Source organism: Grampus griseus (assembly GCF_964374135.1).
Source record: "Grampus griseus genome assembly, chromosome: 20".
Classification (NCBI taxonomy): domain Eukaryota; kingdom Metazoa; phylum Chordata; class Mammalia; order Artiodactyla; family Delphinidae; genus Grampus; species Grampus griseus.
Genome location: NC_139014.1, coordinates 49,202,336 through 49,223,570, shown reverse-complemented (window position 1 = coordinate 49,223,570; position 21,235 = coordinate 49,202,336). Strand labels below are relative to the sequence as shown.

The following is a 21,235-nucleotide window of genomic DNA, read 5'->3' as shown; positions in this document are numbered from 1 at the left end:
CTCAGACCGCCGGCCCCTGGGCTCCAAGCGGCGCTCGCTCCCCAGCCAGCCGCCGCTCTCGGCGCGCGCTCATTGGCCTGGCCGCGCGGCCCCCCTCCGGCACCGCCCAATCAGAGCCCAGGACTCCCGCCCGGCTCCTGGAAGGGAGGGGCCGCGGCGGGCGGTGGCTCTGTAGGGGTACCTCCCCCTGCGGCTGGACCGGCCTCGTCACGCCCCCATCGACTCGCGGCAGGCTATCTGGAGTCCCCCGAAATCCCTCCACGCCGCGGCCTGGGCCCCTTAGCTGGACCTGGAGGGTACGGTTGCTTCCCCCATAAAACCCTTTGTCCCCCAAACATCTCGGCCTGGGAGGGGCAAGAGCGCACCCCTGCCCCCGGAGTGGGGGGCGGGGATGAGGCGCAGTGAGTACTAGAGGAGGGGCGAAGCGAGATCAGCAAAGGGATGGGGCCCGGGCCGAGGGCCAGGGAGGAAGGCCTTGAATGGTAGACTCAGGAGTTTAGCCTTCTGCTGCGTGGAGGGTAGGGGAAACGGGAAGCGGTTTTAACAGAATGCTGGGGTCATAGTCGGATTCTCATTTGGGGAAGGGAGCAGGCAGCAGGAATGGCGAGCTGGGGCAGGACGTCTTGACCTCCGTGGTAGCCCACCTCTCCCCTGGCAAGCTCATCAACTCTTGGTTCAATTACATTCTACACTTGTGTATCTATCCTCTGGCACCTCACCCCACCGCTTGTCCAAGACAGAGCCCCATATCACTCCCCCAAACCTGGCCTCTTATGTCCCTGTCTCAGTCTGGAGCCAGACACCTGGGAGTCATCATAGCCTACCGCTTACTCGTTCCAACCAGTAGATCACCAAGTCCTGCCCATGCTGCTTCTTAAATATCCCTGGAATCCACCCACTTTTTTCTGCTTCTCTGCCCCTCCCTTGGCTCAGGTCACTATCTTCTTGCACCTGAATTGCTACAGCAGCCTCCTCATTGGCCTCCCAGCTCCGTGCAGCCTCATTGCCCTCCCGCACGGCCCCCACCCACTTGCATTTCTCCACCTGGTGGCCAGAGTAATATTTTAGAAACACAAGTCCAACTGGTCAGCTCCTGCTTCGGAATCTTCCATGGCTCACCAGTACCCTGAGAATAGATCTAATCAGGCCCTCCATGACCTCAGTCCTAATCACCTGCCTCACTCCTTTCAGGACTTGGTTCAATGCCCCTTCTGCCAGACACACTTCCCTATGAGCTCACTGCCCAGAGTGGGTTAGCGAGTCCTCTTAGGGACTTCCTTGAAGTGAGCATCTGTTTACCTGCCTGTTCCTCCTCTGGACTGGGAGCTCCTTGAGGGCAAGGACCATGCCTGATTCATCCAGCACAAAGCCTGACACGTTGCTTAAAAGATGTTTGTCGAATGAATGATTAATTGATATGGCGATTAGGGGGTTGGATGTGTGTGGTTGGAGTTCAGGAAAGAGGGCTGGGCCATTGAGACAGTTTTGGGAGTTGTCCGAAGGGACCCATAGTAGGGCCATGGGAAAGGCTGAGATAACTTCAGGGCAAATAAACAGGGGCTGAGGACAGAACACTTGCTTTTAGGGGGAAAAAATTTCTGTACCAGGTAGGATCAGTTTTGACTTAGATAACAGAAATTCCATGTAAGAGCCTCAGGGAAGACAGTCCTGGGCTGGTATGGTAAGCAGATGAGGTAGGGGGTCCCCGAGGAAAAGAACCAGATGTAGCATTTTGACATAAGAGAAGCCATTTTTGGCCTAAGCCGTTTTTGTAATCTAACCCTGGCCACAATGCTTGTCCTTGAACAGGTCTCAGTAATTAATGATCATAAGGGAACAAAAGAATGGAGGAACAAGCAGCTGTTATCAGGTGGAGAAATAACAATAGCAAAGATAATAGAGCAGTTGTAAAGACTCCCAGTTCTGTTTGAGTACTTCAGATTAGCCTGAAATACTTTCTTAAAAGAGCTGTTTTGCAGAATTTAAACCCCCTTCAACCACCAGATCAACTAGAACCTGAGGGATGATGTTGATCTTTTCTGACGCTTCTGTCAACCTTTGCCCCAATTCTATGATGCGTACACTGCCCAAGCCTCTTCACGAATATGCATGTACCCGTAGCTTAACACTTCCACAATTTTGCCATTCGGGGAGACACTGCTTTGGGAAAGATCCCCAGTGTTCTCCTTACTTGCCTCAGGTAATAAGTGTCTCCTTCTCCCACTCTTTGGCTTGGTTGTGTCTTTGGGCTCAACACCCACCAGAAGGTGAACCCAGTTTTGGGGTAACAGTATGTCAGCTGTGCTCCACAAAGACCTCCCAGATGTGGCTCTTTCCACTCACTACTCCAGCCACTTCTGGATTTGACTCTTGTCCTCGTGATTCAGGATGGTGGCTAGAGCTCCAACCATCACGCACACATTCCAGGCAGTGGGATGGAGACAAGGATGAAGAAGAAGAAGGCAAAGGATCTGCACCAGCTCTCTTTTAAGGAAAGTTCCCAGAAGGCGTCACATGACGCTTCCACATACATCCAATTAGCTATAACAGTCACATGACCAGACCCAGCTGCAAGAGGAGGCTGGGAAATGCAGCTTCCATTCTAGGCAGCCACACACCCAGCCAAGAACCTGGGGACAGCTAGCTGACTCTGCCATTGAAAGAGAGGATAGAGGCAGGGGCAGAGCACTACTGTGTGCCAGGCTCTGTGCTAGGTACTTTATGCATCTTATCTTACCCCAACCTGAGTAGAGGCTATTATTACCCCTGACTCACAGAGGAGGCTTGGAGAGTTAAGCAACTTGCCCAAGGACACACAGTGACAGAGTTGCAATTGAAAACTATCTTATCCCTACACTCCAGGCTGACTGGAAAATCTGGAGAGGGTGGGTCCTAGGAGCTGCTGGAAGGAAATCTTTCAACAAAGGAGGGCTCAGCCAACAGTGTCAGAGGCTGACAGGCTGAGCAGGATATGGGCTGAAGTGTCTGCTTGCATCTGGCAACAAGGACGCCGCTGGTAACCTTGGCAAGGGCATCTAGAAGTGGGGGTAGGGGCTGGAGGCCAATTGTAGAGGGTGGGACCCAGAGGGAAGTGTAGACTGGTCTTTCTGGAATGGTGGTGGCAGTGAACGGAGAGCAGGCAGAGCAGCAGGGAAATGTGGGCTGCGAGGAGGCAGGAGGGGAGCGGGAGAGAGGAGAGGCGGCCTCCAGGCTGGGGGAGGCATGATTTCCAGGGAGGAATCCTCTGCTCACTCGGGAGGGAAGGGGACTGGAGGTGCACAAGCAGGTAGATCTGGAGAAGGAAGGGAGGGAAGAAGAGGGAGTGCCTGTCTTGTAAAATCCGAGGGATGGCTCTTGGCCGGGGAAGACGGCAGGAGGCCAAGGGCCTGAGGGAGAGGGGAGGGGCTAGCCTGTGATGTTCAATATGGTAGCCACTAGCCATACGTGGCGAGTTAAATTCAAATGAATAAAATAAAAAATTCAGTTCCTTGGTTGCATGAGCCACATTTTAAATACTTAACGTCCACAATGTGAATACTACATTGGACAGCACAGATAGACACTGTTCCATCACTGGTGTCGGACAACACTGGTCTAGACAGAGCATGGTGATGGGGGTGCCCAGAGACCCTGCTTGGCCAGAGGGTCATGCCCACAGCAGGGTCCCTGGAGGATCCTTCCACACTGTCTCCAGTCAAGACCTTCCTCCCCTCTTTGGGATTCCATCCGATCTCCCTCCTGGGACAGCCAGCCCCTTCCTCACCCCTGCTTTCATGAGGCCACTCCTGGGGTCTCTGCTTGTCCCAGTGCCGGGCCTTTCAAAGCCGGGGGAGGGGCGTGAGGAGGGTTGGGAAGATCTCCAATGACTGGGGCCGTGCCAGGACAGCGGACCCTGGATAGAGGTGAGCTGATGCCCAGCACTGCCTCTGCATAAGGGTCAGCTCACCACCTCCCACGGAGAGACCCAAAAGGATCTCAAAGATCGCTCAGCTCAGCCCCGTGTTTCACAGCTGCGGACACTGGGTTTCAGAGAGGGCTGGGAAGAAAGGGCGGAAGGCAGAGGTTTGAACTCGTTCACCAATCCTCTTATTACACTCCAGCCCTTGATTTCCCAGACCTTGTGTTCACACAGGGCCGGGCAGGCCCCGGGAGCTGGGGCTGGCTCACAGGCAGAGAGCCCAGGATTCGGGTGAGGCTCCCACGCCGACCAGAGGTAGCTGAGTAAGGATTCATCACTAGAAGGGGCTGTCCTGGCCTGACACACTTGAGGAGAAGCACATCCCCACAGAGGCGGGGTGGCATGGACCATGAGTCTGCGCCTGGGGGTGTAGGTGTGTTCAGATGGTTGTGTTTGCAGGGCCCAAGCTGTTCAAACACACAGTGTGGATGGGAGGGGGGGCTGTGCGTGCGGGTGAGCGTGCATGCGGGTGAGTGTGCACGTGGGGGAGGAGTGCATGAGACACCGTGTGGCCTGTGAGCACACCACACACCTGCTCAAGGCCCGCACCTGCCAGGGGATGCCGGCCCCAGCTAAGTCTGATACCTGATCAGGAGCGGTTCTAAAACTTAGGTCCTGAAAATGACCTGAAGAGTTTGCTGTGCTTGCAGACCATGTGACCAGACGTGGAGTTTCTGGTCCCGGAGGTCTGGGGCGCACCCAGCTGCTGGCACTGCTTTTCTTTTTTTTTTTTTTTTCCTTTGGCCTCGCAGCTTGTGGGATCCTAGTTCCCTGACCAGGGATCGAACCCAGGCCCCTTGGCAATGAAAGCGCAGAGTCCTAAACACTGGACTGCCAGGGAATCCCCCGGTGCCAGCACTGTTGATAAGCATCCCAGGGAAATCTGGGGTCAGTAAGAAACAGGGTTCAAGCAGAGCTGTCCAACAGAACTTTCTGCGATGCTGGAAACGTTCCATGTGGTTCAATAGGGCAACCACAGCCATATGCGTGTATTCAGCAGTTGTAATGTGGCTATTTGAGGAACTGAAGTTTTAATTTTATTCAATCTTAATTAATTTAAATAGTCACCGATGGCTAGTGGCTGCCATATGGGACAGCAGAGGTCTGGAGACATGAGGGAGTAGGATGGATGGACAAGGGCCCAGAGGGAGAGGCATAAAACCTGGGGCCAGGAGTGGCTGAGGCTGGTGTGAGGCTCCCTTGGGGGCTGCAGAGTTGGAGCCAGAGCCCAGAATTGTGCAGGACTCTCCCAGAGTCCACCCTGAGCTTCCGGCAACCTGGTGTCTGCCTGGCCGAGAGGGTGGGAGCGCTCCTGGGGAGACCCCTCCACCCTGGCTGAGACCCCACCAGGCTCCCTGCCTGCTGTGTCCAGTAGGAGGGGGGGGACAGAGGTCAGGATGTCTTCACGTTGTCCTGCAGAACCAGGGTGGAGCTGGTGGCCGCAGGGTCGTGCGCCTCCTGTGTAAACATTGGGGGGATGAAAGTCATCCCGGGGGAAGCAGCTGGTTCCCCGGCACAGACACGCAGGCCTGGGGCCTCTGCAGGGCTGGCTCCGGGAGTTCTCTTACCGGCCCTGACCCCATGTCCTCCGCGTACTTGAACTTCTTCTGCTTGTAGTAGTGCCTCCTGGGCAGGATGTGGAGCAGCAGCAGATCGCAGAGAACCGTGGCCTGAGGGGCGGCGCACGGGAACCTGGGGGTGGGGACAGGACCCTCCACTCCCCACCTCTGTCCTGCCCCAGCTCTGGGCCCCAGTTTCCTCAGACATACTGTGTGCGGGTCTAGGGAGGTGGGGTGGGCTCAGTAATAGGGAACAATTTCGGTCAGGTCTGGGATGGGAGACTTGTTGCTGAGGTGTGGAAGGGGAGGGCCTGACCCCGGCGCAGTGACCCCATGACCTCAGCACTTACCACCCCAAAGATGCCAATCCCAGAGCCAATGGTGGTCATGGTGGGGATGATGTCAAACTTGCCAGCCTGGTGGCAGGGCCCAGGGGAAAGAAGGTTAACAGTCAGAAGGGTCTGGTGGAAAAGGCCTTCCACAGGAGCGCTGAGACCGGGCCGGGAGCAAGGGGCCTTCCCCACCCTCCACTGGCAGCTGGTCCCACAGCCTGCTGCCCACGGCTCTGGCTCTGCATGGAGACCCAGCTGCTGCTTGGGAGCCCTGGGTTTTGACCTTGACTCTGCCCTCCCTGGACAAGGGGAGACAGTGAGGGAGGTGTGGTCACAGGCTGGAAAGCCCTGCCCTCAACAGCATCTGGGTCCCTCTGTTATCAGATGTAGAAGTGCTGAATGAGGCCCATCCAACTTCCTGTCGCCTCTAACCACAGACACCCAACAAGCACCGGCAGGAACTGAGAGTGTGTCTCTGGCTACCCCTCACACTGGACACTCACCTTGCCGTCCACGAGGATGTCAAAGCGAATCCCAAACACCTTGAACAGGTGCCGGTAGTTGGTCCCATTCTCCACGAAGTGCCTGGCAAACCTTGGGGAAGGGGAGAGGTTGCAGGAGAGGGTGGGTGATGGAGAACTGTCTTGGGTCCAGAGTTTCCACAGCATCAGGGATACAGGAGCCCTTAGAGGTCCATGAGGACAGCCCCGTGCCCCCCAACATTATATAGAGGGGGAATCGCAGGCCTCATTCCAGGAATGCTGTACTCAACCGCTGCCCTAACTCCTGATGTGGGCAATCTCCCCAGCCAGTCCTGGCCAGGTGGGCCTCAAGGGAACCGAGAGCCAGGGGCAGGGCTCAGGCCTCTGGGCCCGTGCTCCCTGCTTGGTCAATTCCGGGAGAATGGGAGTTTCCTAGGATCCGCTGCTCCCCTCCCGGGGACACTTGCTTGGCCTTAAGGGGTTCTGGGAGTAGAAAAGCCCGCAGGACGCCAAGGAAGGATGCACTGGTGGGGGCCCGGCAGGCACCTGAAGTTGAAGCCTTGAGACAGTTTTTTCTCTTCATACAGCCCGTGGAACTCGTAGACGGGTTTGCAGTGTCGCACATGCCAGTCCAGGTCACAGTGCCAGTCGATGGTGATGCCTACCACCCCGCCCTACCAGGGACACAGGCCCTCAAGATCCGGGGTTTAGGATCAAGAACTCCTGCCTTACAGCTGGTGCAGCTGTTTTCTGTCTGTTTGAGAAGAGACACTGAGGAGCTGCTTCAGGGTTGAGGTCCCATCACCCTCTCTGGTCCTGCCTCCCACCCATCACATTCCAGCTTTCTGACAGTTTCTAGAATACACCAGGTTCTTCCTACCTCAGGGTCTTTGCACAAGCAGTCACTCCCCCCACCCACCCCCACCCCCGCCCACCACCATTCCCCACAAGGCTGGTTCTTTCTCATCCTTTGGTCACTTCTCCTGGGAAGCCTTCCCTGACCACCACCCCCAGTCTAAAATATGCCCTTGTGATTCCCTCTGTGTTCTCTTCTAGAACACGTGTCACTTTGTAACCACACCTTTATTTTGTGTGATTATTAACGCATCTCTTCCAAGACTGTAAACTCCACAAGGGTGGAGCTGTCTGTCTCATTTGCACTGACTCCTGAGTCACAGCGCAGGAGGCAAGTAAATAGCTGTTGAATTAAAGAGGGAGTCTGTAAAGACATGGGCTGGGAAGAGAAAACCTGAGAAAGTGAAGCCCCTCTGGGCGAGGCAAGGATCAGGGACAGGTGGGCTGAGCAAGAGGAGAGTTGCGTGTGGAGCTGGGCAGCTAGGCGGGAGGCTAGATGCCTACCGACAATGGTGATGGGTGAGAAGTTCCTACTGGGGGTGGCAGGGAGATTTTTAGGAACAGGGGAAGCTAACATTCAGCTTTCTGGTCCTGTGTGTTGCTACTGTGTAAACCCCCTCCAGGGGTTGGCAAACTGAGGCCTCAGGGCCGAATCTGTTTTCACATTGCCTGTGGCTGCCTTTGCCCTACAGCAGCTGACCTGGGTGGCTAGAACAGAGACCATGTGACCTGTGGCCCATACTTATTCTCTGGCCCCTTAAAGAAAAAGTTTGCTGACCCGTGTTCTCCATAAAGGCACTGTGGGTGAGTCGTTTTGGTGTGTGATGTCACAGAGAGGGGCTGATTTCCATCCCTGGATCCCACAGGAGCGGATGATAAGGCTCACAAGGGAGCATGTACCTAGGGTGCCTTGGGCCAGGCCACCCTGAAGTGCTGTCCCGTGCCCTCAAGGCAATCCCGAGAGACTTGCACTATTACTGCTCCCACTTTACAGGTGCAAAAGCGCAGACTCACAAGGTAAGAGACTTGTCTGAGCCAGGATCTGAACCCAGTCAGACAGGTCTGTGCTCCTTATAAGGTAACGTTTCTCTGGGAATCCCACGTGACTGTGTGCATCTCAGCCTCCAGAATTCCCAGGAAACCTGGGCAGGCACAGGATTTCCCAGGGCCATGGGCCATGGGATTTAAGCTGCTTGTATCTAATATTTAAAAAACACTGGGCCCTCGGAAGACAGCCAAGTGACATCTGCCTATGGCCATTCATTCTGGGCACCTCCTCTGTGCCAGGTCCATGCCAGGCCCTGCTGAGGACACAGGCCTGAACCACAGGGGCCCCCAGTATTAGGGGATAGATCTATATATATGCTCGGCCCACGCTAGGGACTGGGTGCGGTGCGGGGGTTAACTGGGCCTGAAAAGTCTTTTTGGGCCTGATGATCTGGGGGCCCAGCCCTCCCCACTCGGCTGGCACCATACCTTCTCGGCCAAGGTGCTAAAATTCTGGCCTGACTCTTGTACCATATAGCCGAGCTTGAAAACTGGGCACAGTGGGTGCAAGGTCTTGTGATAGAGGCAGGTCTTCATGTAGGCGGCATCCACCTCCTCCACCAGGTTGCGCCTACAGGGGCAGACGGCATTGGTGGTGGCAGCATGCCAGCTGGGAGGGCACCCACCATGCCTGGGAGCTCTGGGGACCCCTCCCGGGCCCTAGAGACGCCCCTCCCCTAGCCCTTGGAGACTGAAGGCAGCCCACCCCAGGGGCCCAGCCCAAGCTTCTGCCTCCAGAAGGAACTCAGCATGAGTGCAGGGTGACAGAGGTGACAGGTTAAGACCGGCTGGAGCAGCCTCCGCCTGCATCTCTGCCCGCTTTTCCCACAAACCTGGTGACCTTGAAGCGTGGAAAGCTGATGCTGTTCTTGATGAAGAGAGTGAAGTTCTCGGCCTCTCGGAGAAGGGCAGGGCTGGAGGAGACGGCACTCACCTACTGCCCCCTCCCCAGGAGTCCTTCGTGTGCCTACCAGAGCTGGGCTTGGCGTGTGGGGCTGTGAGAGCCTATGGGATCTTCCTGAGTCATTGGAGGGGTGGGCATGATGTAATGTGGACTCTCAGGCCCCTTGAGCAGAGGCTGGGGCATCTTTGGCCTGAGCTGCACAGATGGGGTGAGGGTGGGGTTGGAAGAAGGGGGGACAGAGCACAGATCCAGATGCTCCTCTAGTCTGGGCTGGGGACCCTGCTCCCAGCTCCCTGGAAGGACAGGGCATTACCATGGGATGTTGTCATCCACCTCCACGGGGCACCAGCCAAAGATCTCACACGTATGCACGATGTCGTTGAAGGCCACACACTTGCCTGTGCGGATGCCTGGAGCAAGGGTGGAACCCCTGGGTGCCCACCCCAAGCTGGGGGTGCAGAGGAGAACCCCCAGGCCCCACTCCTAGGAGCCCCCATTGATGGGGCGCCCAAGAGCAGAAGCCTGGCTGGTTCTGGGACAGGGGAGGCCAAGGTCAAGGTGGCGGGAAGAGAGAGAGCAGGAAGGACATCCTGGTGGAGGAAGCCTGGAACTGACAGGCTGTGGAGGGGGACAGGAGGAGGCCGACCTTACCTTGGGCCTTCCTTTCTGCCTTTCCCGGGGTGCAGCCACTATTATTCGTGCACGTGCCCCCTTCTGGGTTCTGGGGAAGGGGAGAGCTGCTGGCCCCAGGTCCCCTGGGTAGGGTCCTAAGAAGATCCCCCCGCCCCCTGCATGGCCCTAGGGTGTGGGGCAGAGTCTCAGACCCCTTTGGAGTGACGCTTAATCACAGCCTCCTTCCCCCAGTCCCCTCCCAGGACCCTCTGGGCTCATGCCCAGCTGCCCTAGTGCTGATGTCACAGCAGGGGTAGGGGAGGTTGGGGCCTGGGGGTTGGGCAGGCACTGAGGCTCAGCATCCTGCGTGGCACACAGCTGGGAGGGAAGCCTCAGCAACCGCCAGTGGTGGGCCATTACCGGGTGTGAACTTATGCCTGAGATTCCACCACTGTGGTGCCGCAGGAAGCCTACCTGGCTTCCCCTCCAATGCCCAAGGGGGCCTCCTCTTCTATGTTATTTTCCCCTGTGGGTCCAAGAAGGGGGGATGGGCAACAGTCCTCACCTCTGCACAGTGGCCTTGGGCCTGCCGGGGGGTGGCGATAAAATTGGTCATGACCACAAAGGAGTTGTCCCCCTGGAAGTGAGAGGCAGGGGGAGGGGAGGGCAGGGCTCTGAGCTGGGAGAAGAGCCCCAAGAACCCAAGCACTGCCCTAGCAAGCCCCCAGAACCCACAGGACACCCAGCAGCCTCCATAACCCACGACATCAGACTGGGGTGATGTTATGAGGCTGCTTCCGCCCCTCACTCACAGGGAATCTGAGGCCCAGAGAGAGAGAGGAGCTAGGCTGGTCCCCCAGGGAGGTGGGACGGAGCCTAACCCAGCTCTGAGCCAGCAAGCCCTGTGGGTGGAAGGTGCACCCCCGAGTCTGCTCACCTGGGCTGGGAAGACGTAGTCAGCCACATCCCAGACCTGGGGGCCCAGGCTTGGGAGCTTCGTTACAGCCAGACCCTTGAGTTTCACAGACACGCTGCTGATGAGGCCACTCGAGGTCTGGTAGCCCTTCTCATAGACAAACACCCACCTGCAGGGGGGCAGAGGGGCCAGAGTTGGCCGGAGCCATTCAAGGATGGCATGAGGCTGTGGGCCACCGCCCCTTCCGGCACCAGCTGGACGTGTCAAGTCCTTTCCCTTCCCCTCCCCAGACGCATCTCTGAGCCACTCTCCGTTCCTAAAGCTACATCTGGGACTGGAGGCTGGAAACCCTCACCTGCTCCCCCTGCTGGCCTGTGCCTAGGGTTCTACCATTCTTTTCACTATGAAAATACTCTTACTGGTTGGCCAGGGAGCAGAGCCCCTGAAGGTCTCTTTCAGAGCCTTTTCCAAGAGTAGCATTTGTTGGAGGCCAAGCTGCTTGGACTCCAGTCTTCATCCCTATCTCCTTCCTTCCTGAGCTCTTCCCGCTGAGAAACAGCAGAGTATGATGATGGCCGAGAGCCTGGCCTTTGGTGCCCGAGAGTCTGGGCTTGAATCTCACAGGCTGTATGAGGGTAAACTAGTCTCTGTTTAGGGCAAATCCCTCTCTGTTTCAGTTTCCTTGTAAAATGTAAACAATAATAGTACCAATACTACTTATGTTGTGAGTTAATGACTGTGAAAGCACTTGGAATGGAAACGGGCATGGGCTAAGCACTGTATAGACATTAGCTACTATTATCTCAGCCATGCTGGGAGCTCTTGGGGAGGGGGACTGACTGGAAGGGAAACCGGAGGGGCAAGTGGCCCTTTGAAGGGCTCACAGCATCTGGCCCCAGATGAGGCCCTTGTGGGTGTGGGTCAGGCTGGAGGTCTCCCAGCTTTCTCGGGAGATTCTGGCCTTCCCCTCCCAGCATCAAGAACCCCTGCTCCTCTGGGTTCTCCACTTCCAATCTGGGAGGTTTAGTGGGGTCAACCTCCCTCCTAGCCCCACAGTGGGGGGCACACGACCAGGGTTTGCCAATCAATGTTCCATTGCCCTAGCAACAGCAATGGGTCTAAGGATGGGCACACAACCCTGAGGAGTTTCAGCAACGCAGCCCGAATTTTTCTGGGAATTACTGGGAAAGAAACGTCCTCTCTGTTGGGTGGCTAAGCAAGGTATGGTTAGTCATCTGTGTTACCTCACGGAGACAGCAAGCCTGAGAATGAAGCCAGCTTAGAGAAAAGCCAGGCCAGTAGATGGAGAGGGGCAGACCCCTGACAATGTTGCTTGAGCACCTGGATCCTGCCACACCTGAAGCATGTTGAAAAGTCACTTCTGGACTTCTCAGTTATATAAGTTAATAAATTCTTTTCCTTTATTTAAGCCAATTTGGGTTTGGTTTCCGTAGCTTACAAGTGAGAGTTGTGGATAATACTTCTCTCCAGGGTGTGGTCCCCTTCCTTCAGGAAAGAATCTTGGCGATTCATTGTAACTCTGTGTGTGTGTGTGTGTGTGTGTGTGTGTGTGTGTGTGTGTCCATGGTATCCATCAGAGTGTGTAGCTGTGTATCTCCAGGGCAAATCTGTGAGCACACTTGTGGCTGTGGCTGACTGTGGGGAGGTGTGTTTCTGCCCCTGTCACCCCTCACCCTACCTTTAGCCCACCCGTCCAAAGCAGAGCTCAGAGCCCTTCTTCTGTCCCCCAGAGCTCAGGACCCATGACGGAGTTCTCCAGGCCTCCTATTCCCAGTCACCACTAGCTCTCTGGGGGCTGTCTCCCTGCTCCAGGCTCCAGGAAGGCAGCCCACCAATGTCGTCCTCTCCCCTCCTATAGTCTACTCCTCTCCTTCTCCAAGCCCCCTCAACCCCCAAAGCCTGGTGCTGGAGCCCAGACAACCCCTCCCAAGCTTAAGCGTGGTCACTGCTGCCCCCTGCAGGTCTCAGATGGCAACAGGTGAGGCATGACAAAGCCTGAGCCTGCCTGCTTGCCTCCAGCCCCGTCAGGGAGGGTGGGCCATCACCTATTCCCCCAGTCTCCTTAGGTTCCTTCCTCCAGGAAGGCCTCTGGCTCCAGGTCCAAGTGTGAAGTTGCTACTGAGGGGGATGACGGGGAGCTGCTCCGCACTCTGAACACGCTGCAGGAGAGAGAGGTCACCGGCCTGCCTCCTGGGCCCCCCGATCCCTGACATCCTAGTAGCAGCATTTCTCTCTTTGCTCAGAACCAACTCCTCACCGTATAGATAGAAAAACTGAGGCCTGAGGGAGTGTCCCTCCCGAGTCAGAGGCAGACCCAGGCTCGAGGCTCCCCAGCCCAGGACCCTGGCCCCGCCACTGAGCAGTCTGGCATCAATGTGTCTGCCAGGAGCCACACGGAGGCTGTGCCCCAGGGCTGATGTAGCCATTCCAGGCTGTGTCCGTTCCCAGGGGCTGTCAGTCCTGTGGCCCAAATCTGACATCAATGACCTCGGTTCTGATAATACCGGAATGACCATGGCGCCAGGCCTCTCCCTCCAAAGCCATGCTCTCCGTGATCCGGTCTTGTGGTCAACACCCCAGGAAGGCCACCAAGGGGGTCTGATGCCAAAGACACTGGCATCTTCAGAAGCCCCTCCCCTTCCAGAAATTCTCTTTTCCATTCTCTCCTCCTCATCCTCAGTAGTCTCTCTTCTTCAACAGCCATGGTGGAGTGGCTGAGAGTGTGGCCTCTGGAGTCACAGAGGCCGAGGTTCACACACCAGCACCGCCACTCACCAGCTGCGTGGCTTCAGGCTAAAGACTAAACCTCTCTGAGCACTAGACGTCTCAGTAAAAGGAGGTGAAGGCACCTACCTCAAAGATGCTGATCGTTCCACAGATATTTACAAGCAAGGCCCTACCCCTCACTGAGCCGTGGGCTGGGCTCCAGGAAGAAAAAGAGTCTAGGTGATGGTGTGGAGGACGTTCCCATGAGTTCTTTTTAAGGAAATTAACACAGTGCTTGGCATGCAGCAAGCACGTGATAAAATAATCCTATTTATTTACGGTCTCTGGTCCTCCTTCACCAATTCCTCCTTAAATGTCGATCTGTCCCCATCCTCTGGCTTCCATTCTCAGCCCAGGCAGAACCTTGTGTGTGCTGTTGCGGGCACACTTTGTCCCCGATTTTTTATCTCCACTTCTGCACTCTCCTCCGAGATTCAGTTCCACACATTCAGTCATTCAACAGATATTTATTTATCGGACCCCTATTATGTGCCAAGGAAAAACAAACCAAAATTCTGCACTCAAAGAACTTATATAGGGGCTTTCCTAGTGGTCCAGTGGTTAAGACTCCGTGCTCCCAATGCAGGGGGCCCAGGTTTGATCCCTGGTCAGGGAACTAGATCCCACATGCCAGCGAAGATCCTGCATGCCGCAACTGAGACGCGGTGCAGCCAAATAAATAAACATTTAAAAAAAAAAGAACTTATGCAAATGTTGAACCTCCAACTGTTTGGTGACACAGATTCCTCCCCCCCTGCCCTGCCTACCCTCCCACCCCCCTCCCAGACATCTCATAGGTACCTCCAACTTAACTTGACCCTTTGGAAAACAGTCTGGAAGGTCCTCAGAAAGTTAAACATGGAATTACCATTTGACCCAGCAACTCCACTCCTAGAACCGAATACCCAAGAGAACGGAAAACATGTCCACACAGAAACTTATACACAAATGTTCACAACATTATTCACAAGCAAAAAGTGGAAACAACCCAAATGCCCAGCTAAGTGTGGAATTTCCATACAGTGGAATATTATTCAGCCATTAAAAGGACTGAAAACTGAAACGTGTTACAACCAACGTGGACGAACCTTGCAAACATGGTGCTAAGTGACAGAAGCCAGACACAAAAAGGCCACATATTGTACGATTTGATCTTTATGAAACGTCCAAAATAGGCAGAGCAAGGGGTAGGGAGGCGCGACGGGGAGTGGCTGCTAAGGGGTGTGAGGCTCCTTTTGGAATAGCGCAAACGTTCTGGAATTAGATAGTGGTGATGGTTGCACAACTTCGTGATTACACTAAAATCCACCAACTTGTGTACTTTAAAAGGGTGAACGTTATGACTTGTGAAATCTATCTCAAAACAAAACTTCAACCGGACCAAACTGAACGCCTCATCTTCCCACAGAACTTCCTTCTCTGGTGCCCTCATCCTGAAGGACGGGGCCATACTTGCCCCAACCCCCAGGCTCACAGCCTGGACACGGCACCCTCCCTCTCATGCCCCCATTCTTTGCATCCCTCCATCCTTCCCATCTCCCCTTGGCTTTCATCAAAGAACCCAGAGGGCTTCTTGTGGGGAGGCTGAGACACAAGAGGAGCTGGGGCAGATGCCGGGGCAGCTCGCGTGCGGCAGGGAGGACAGGGCATGTGGCTGGTGATACAGGGTATAGCCTTGGGCCACGGGCTATTGGGCAGAGCACCCTTGGAGAGAGGCAAGACCAGGCTCCGGGCCCAGGAGGGACTGAGTTCAGAGCTGGGGCCCACACCGGGGCTCAGAGGTTCATCAACGTGCAGTCTGCAGACAAGTCAGGCTGATGATTTATGTCTGTAAGTGTTTTGACTGAATCATCAACCTCTAAAAACCAAGAGATGTTCCTTTCACCCATAATTTCCAATTTCCCACTGCTCTTGAGAAGTCAGGAACTCTGGCCATGCTGGGCACATGTCCTGATGCAGCAACGGTGGGCAGAAGCTGAGCTGTGGCCACCCCCCGTGCGGGGCCCGCTGGGATGATGACCTGTCTTCCATGCTCGCTGCTTCTGCCTTGGCCTCACCCTCACCTCTTATCACTGCTGCCTCTTCACAGCTGTCCTGCCTCTGGCCTCCACCCCCTACCCCAGCACCTGCCTGCCCTGGGCCTTCCCCTGTTAGACACCCTTCCATGGCTCCCCACCACCTGCAGGAGAAAGCCCATATCCCTCAACTCAGCATTGAGAGGCCTGAGCCAGTGGCCCTGCTCACTCCTCCACTTCCTCTCCCTGTCTCTATTCATGCTCCCTCAGCCTAGCCCTAGTGACTCTTTGGGTGTTCCTTCCCTGCCCCAGGACCTTTGATCACACTCTGCTTTCCAGCAGAAGTGCCTGAAGCGAGGTGGGTACCCAACCAGGCTCCACCAGTCAGGACATTCCCTTTCCTTGGCCACAACAACTGGTTCTGGGATGGGCACATGACCCAACCACAGCCGATAAGAGATGGACCTGGGACTTTTGCTGGAACTCTGGAGGAGAAGACGCTTTTGTGCCCCAGGGCTGCTGGTGGCCATTTTTCCACTCTGAGGGCAGAGAGCCTGCCTGAGAATGAGGCCTCCACAGAGGAAAGCAGAGCTGAGAAGATCCTGCCTAGCTTCCTTGGAGAACCCAATGGGACCAACCTGAGTTCCTCATCTTCCCATAGAACATGCTCCTGCACCCTCATCAGGGAGGATCCAGCCAGGCCTGAAGCCCACACTGATTTTTCAGTTACACAAACCAGTTAATACCCTCATCCTCCCTTGTTAACCCATTTTGATTGGGTTTCAGTCCCTAGGAACCAAGAAGTTCCAGCTAACTCATCCTCATCTTCTCTCTCTCCCCCTGCCCACCCTGTACCCCACCTCTGTCCCAGGGAACCTGACACAGGCCTAGGCACAAAGAAGATGCTATGGAAGTGTCCCTGGATGTGTCTCTCCCAGCAATAATTGCTATCTCTCCTTATCTCTGATTGGTGCACTCCAAGATCAGAGGCATGTGATTTCATGAGCTCTGTGTAGGGGCGCACAGGAGGCCTGAGGGAAAGCCAAGAGCAGGACTGCCTGGACTAGAGCCTCCAGGCCTTTGCTCAAGGCTGGTTCTACCACTGTGCCACCTCCTCCAGGAAGTCTTCCCAGGCTCCCCTCCCCAAGCAGCATTCATAAATCCCCTTGAGACCCTCCTGTGTGTGCAGCCAGAGCCCCCCAGACAGGGACATATCCCAACACACCTCTTGTATGGGCCTGCGAGGTCATGGATGACAGCTCACTGCCTGCACACCTCCAGTTACAGAGAGCTCATCACCTCCCAGGAGACAGCTTTAACGGCAAATTAAACCATCCCAATTTGAGATAAAAAGAGTGACATCTTAGCTCAGGCCGCCAGGGCCTCAGGTCCGCTCCCTCCACTTGCCCTCGACTTCCCGGAGGATTGTGACTGACAGAGAAAACAGCCTCAGTTTCCCTCCTCGGAGTCTGTTCGAGTTCTCAGCATCTCAGCCTCTCTGCCTCTGTCTCAATAATTCCCTCTCCATATCTGAGCCTCAGGGCCTCTCTCTTCATCTGAGTGCTGTGTTCCAATGTCTGTCCCTCTGTCCAGTTCTGTCTCTGTGTCTGCCCACCCCCCATCTGGACTATCTCTCTGTCTCTGGGGTTGGGGTGTCTGGCTCTTCTATGCTCCCCTCTGTGCCCCTGCAATGCCCACAGGACCAGAGAGTCTGACAGACAGGGCCCTTGGGAAGGGGGGGCAATTAAAGATAGGCCATCCCTCCTCAGAAAAGGGCAAATTATTGAGCCTGCAGACAATGTCTTTGGAGGGGGTCCCCTAACCCCTGCTCTGTGGAACAGCTGGGAAACTGAGGTCTGAAATTGTAAGACAAAGTGCAGGCTGGGTTTGGTCAGCAGTTGCGGGTGCCTAGCTGAGCGGTCAGTGCAGCAGTGGGCAGTGGCCAGACGAGGGCACCAGAGACAGCAGGAGTGGCGGCACCAGAGACAGCAGGAGTGGCAGCCCCAGCTGGAGTCTGGGGGTTGGTGGGTGTTTCCAGGGACTCTGCCTGCCTCCCTCTGCTCTGTGACTGGGGCAGGTCAGTGCCCCTCTCTGAGCATGTTTCCTTTCCAGGATATCAAGTCCAACTTTGGAGTCACACAGCTGGATTCAAGTCCTGGTTCAGCCTTTTTCTAGCTGTGAGAACCAGGCTAAATCATTCAGTGTCTCTGAGTCTCACCAACACTGAGGAGGCCACATCCATTTGGAAACTGAGTGCACTGTCTTGGGAGAGAGGAAGGGAAGGAGGCAGGTAGTGAGGTCCCTGTCACTGGAGGCATGTGTTCAGGACTGGATGGTGGCTTGGGGCATCTGCTGCAGCTGGGAGTGGGGTGGGAGGACTGTGCCTTTCCCTCTGACAGTCTGTCACCAACACACAAAAGGAGGTCTGGCAGTGCTGACCCGAGAGCAGAGATGGGGAACCATGGGGGCCACGGTGAGGACAACGTTCTCCCAGCCTCTTGGTGGGAGCGATGCGCTGGGCCTGTGGGCAAGCTCTCTCCCCGCTGGAGGGTCAGGAGTGTGGCTAATGGTGGAAACACATCGGGGCCCCATTAGAAGGGTTCTCAGAGCCCTTGTGAGGAGGGGAAGAGAAGGCAGAGTCAAGGCTGGGGATCAGGAGGCCCCAGTTCTAACTGGGCCTGGATGCTGACTTGCTGTGTGACCTGGAAACCCCACTGCTCCCCTCTGGGTCTCTTTCCCTCACAAGCTCAATGACACTGCACATATCAAACTGGTTTGTGAACAGTAAGGAGGCAGAGTCCGAAAGGTATCGGAGGGCTGGGTCGTGGCCCTGGCTCCACCCAACCAGCTCTGGGGCCTCGGGGGCAGGGGGTGGGGGGCAGAGGGAAGGTTGTTTTGGATGTCAGAGGCCCTAGGGGGACCAGGTGGTCACTGGCCTCCTGGTCAGCCCGCCCTAGTTTGGTCTCACAGCAAAAACGGGGACACGGAGACCAGAGGGGCAGGGCTTCTGGGTGCCCCAGACCCCCCAGCGGGGGCTGAACCCCCTTCAGTGGCCTTGAGGCCTCCAGGAGCCCTCTGTGGAGTCACTGTAAGTGGACATAGTGTCCCTGACACAGGGGCGCCCAGCCCCAGGGGCACCCCCAGCAACCACACCCGATAGGCTCGTGCCCAGACACACGAGGGCACGTGCACCCCACACAGAGCCCTGGGTACGATGCACACGCATCCACACACCACACACACGTGTGATCACATAAGCACCTGCCCAGACAGCCAGACCGATTTCAGGAAGATGGCCTTTGCGTGGCTCCCAGAACAGCAGCCCACAGGGGAGTCCCACCTACTTCTGCCCCTGCACCCCTGGGGCGGTGGGACAGGCCCCATGATGCCCAGAAAGGAGCTGTCTTCCCCGGGACCAGAACGGACCTCCCACCTCTGTGTGACATGCCACCATTAAGGCACCAGGTGTTCTGAATTTGAAGGTTTCTCTGCTCAGGTTCTGGAATAGACCAGGATGCCTTTACTTTAGGCAGGGCAGGTGAGTGCAGGGCCCGTCCCACTCTGGCCTGTAAAGTGGGGTGCGGCCTCCATCTCTCAGGAGCTGCGTGGCTTGGCTGGGAGGTCAGAAGTGGAAGGGCTCTGGCTGGGGCTGGCTGGGGCCCTGGCCTCTGATGCCCCCCCCACCCCTTGAGGGAACCATTAGCAGTGGGTCAGTTCCTCAGAGCCCAGAGGCTTTGCCTCTTGTTCACCACATGACCGGAGGCAGGGCTGCCCCTCGTCACAGTGTCCCCACCTAGGCAGCGGGTTAGCAGGCTTCCCTTCCTTCTGAATGGCACCTGAAAGGTTTGTCAGGAAGCATGACAGGCCGTGGAGGGAAAGAGGGGCTCTTTGGGGTCATGGGAAGCATCAGCCTGGAGGACAGGCCTGGGTTGGGGGCTGGTGCAGGAGGGCAGCAGGGGGGGCGTCCAGACTCACCCAATGACGTAGACCAGAACCACGAGCTGGATCAGGCGGAAGATGACGCCCACCTTCTTGTTGCGCACAAGCACCATGCGGGGAGTGTCATACTCAAAGAAGAAGGCGGCCAGCTCGTCCTGGAGCCGCCGCGCCATGGTGGCCCAGCTGGGGGCTGAGAGCCGAGCCCCCTGCCCGGCCTTGGCTCCTGGGGTGAGCCAGGCGTCAACACCCAAGTCTACAGCGAAGTTTCTAGAGGTTTCCCAGCCCCTTAGGAAGAGCAGGGTGGGAAAGGTGAGGCCAGAGGTCGGGAGTCAGAGGTCAGTTGTCAGCACTTGAGTTGGGAGGGAGAGTCCTTGGGTGGTCAGAGCCGCTCTTGGCCCCTGGCAGGCAATGGACTGTGGACCAGCTGTGCCTGTGGACAAATAAATTCCCAAAGATAGGCGGGGGCGGGGCCAGGGGGCCACCCAGGCCCGGCCCCACTGCCCCTCCTGGCTCCGCCTGGGCCCTGCTGGGCCTCCGGAAACGGGAGCTGCTGGCAGGAAACCATGGGCCACCCGTCACAAGGCAAAGATAAAGCTGTCTGCCCCCCACGAGCTTGGTGGAACAGAGCTGGGGGCTCAGGCCAGGGCCTGGGTGGAGTGGCCTCAGGCTGGAGCCCTCCCCAAACCAGGGACCCATCTTGTATCCAAACATCCTCCCCACCCTACCTTGGCCCCAGGTGGAAAGCTCAGTCCCTGGGAGTCTACAGCCAGGAGGGCAGAGAGGAAGGAGGGCTGCTTCCAGCCCAGCTGCCTGACACTTCCTGAACCTGGGGCAGGACCCCCACCCCGCCCTTATAGACCACCTTCCATCCACCCATCCCTCTGGGTCTGAGCCTGGCCCGTGCCCAATCAACCTCAGGGTCGGGCTGGCATCTCCATCCCCCCACCTCTCTTGTCCTAGCCGCACCTCCACCACCCTGAAACCAGCACAGGGCGCAGGAACCCAGGCAAGGCGAAGGCCGCGTCTGTCACACATCACTGTGGGGCTCTCAGAGCCCAGCAGGGGAAGCCTGACATCAGACCGCCTCAGCGAACACCCCTGGCTGTGCTGCTTGCTGTGGGGGCCTGGGTACCTTGCCTCACCTCCCTGAGCCTGCTTCCTCATCCGTGAAATGGGGCAATAATGGGACTTTCCTCATAGGGAGAGGCCAGGGGATGGGTCCTGACAACACTGAGGACAGAGAAATTGAGGCCACTCCTGCAGCCCCTGCCCTCAACCCCAACCCAGGCCCTGAAAGCAGAGGCCCTGGGGGCTGGGCTGGGGCAGGTCCTGTGTTAACTCTCCAAGCATCAGAGCTGGAGGCTAACTCCCAACCTCCCTCTCATTTTGCAGGTGAGGAAACTAGAGCTCAGAGAGGAGAAATGAATTGCCCAAGCTCACCCTGCACGGTACAGGAAGCCCCCGCTTGAAGCAGGAAGGTCTCCCTGGCCCTCCCTCCACCCAGGCTGGGTGTCCTCGGGGCTCCCCCACACCCCGCCCGCCCCGTCCAGGCTGCCCCACCCTGAAGGCTGATGGGAGTCTTCTTCCTGGCAGGCCTTTAGCTGGGAAATCACTCTGGGCAAGGAGCCAGGCCCCGGGGCTGGGAATCCCAGCCTCCTGTCTGAGTAGAGCTGCCTTCTAGACAGCAGGGGGTCCCCACAGAGGGCCCCTCCAGCACCCTAGCTCAATCCCCCCATCAAACAGATCAGCCTCACCCAACACAGAGTTCCCGCTAATCTCAGGCTCAAGGGTCTGTCCGGGGATGCTGCCTTCAAGAGGGGCTGGTGAGT

The 21,235-nt window shown here is 56.8% G+C and overlaps 1 protein-coding gene across 1 annotated transcript; it reads right to left on the bottom strand.

Annotated features, from left to right (window-relative positions):
- Nucleotides 1–5,191: 5,191 nt before the first annotated feature.
- P2RX1 (purinergic receptor P2X 1) lies at nt 5,192–19,594 on the bottom strand. The gene is made up of 12 exons (XM_082678921.1): nt 19,443–19,594; nt 10,687–10,834; nt 10,315–10,386; nt 9,789–9,858; nt 9,451–9,547; nt 9,067–9,147; nt 8,663–8,804; nt 6,878–7,005; nt 6,353–6,443; nt 5,868–5,933; nt 5,527–5,628; nt 5,192–5,416 (listed from the first exon to the last, which is right to left on the bottom strand). The coding sequence occupies exons 1-12, from the start codon at nt 19,577–19,579 to the stop codon at nt 5,351–5,353; spliced, it is 1,200 nt and encodes a 399-aa protein (XP_082535047.1). The 5' UTR covers nt 19,580–19,594; the 3' UTR covers nt 5,192–5,350.
- Nucleotides 19,595–21,235: the final 1,641 nt, after the last annotated feature.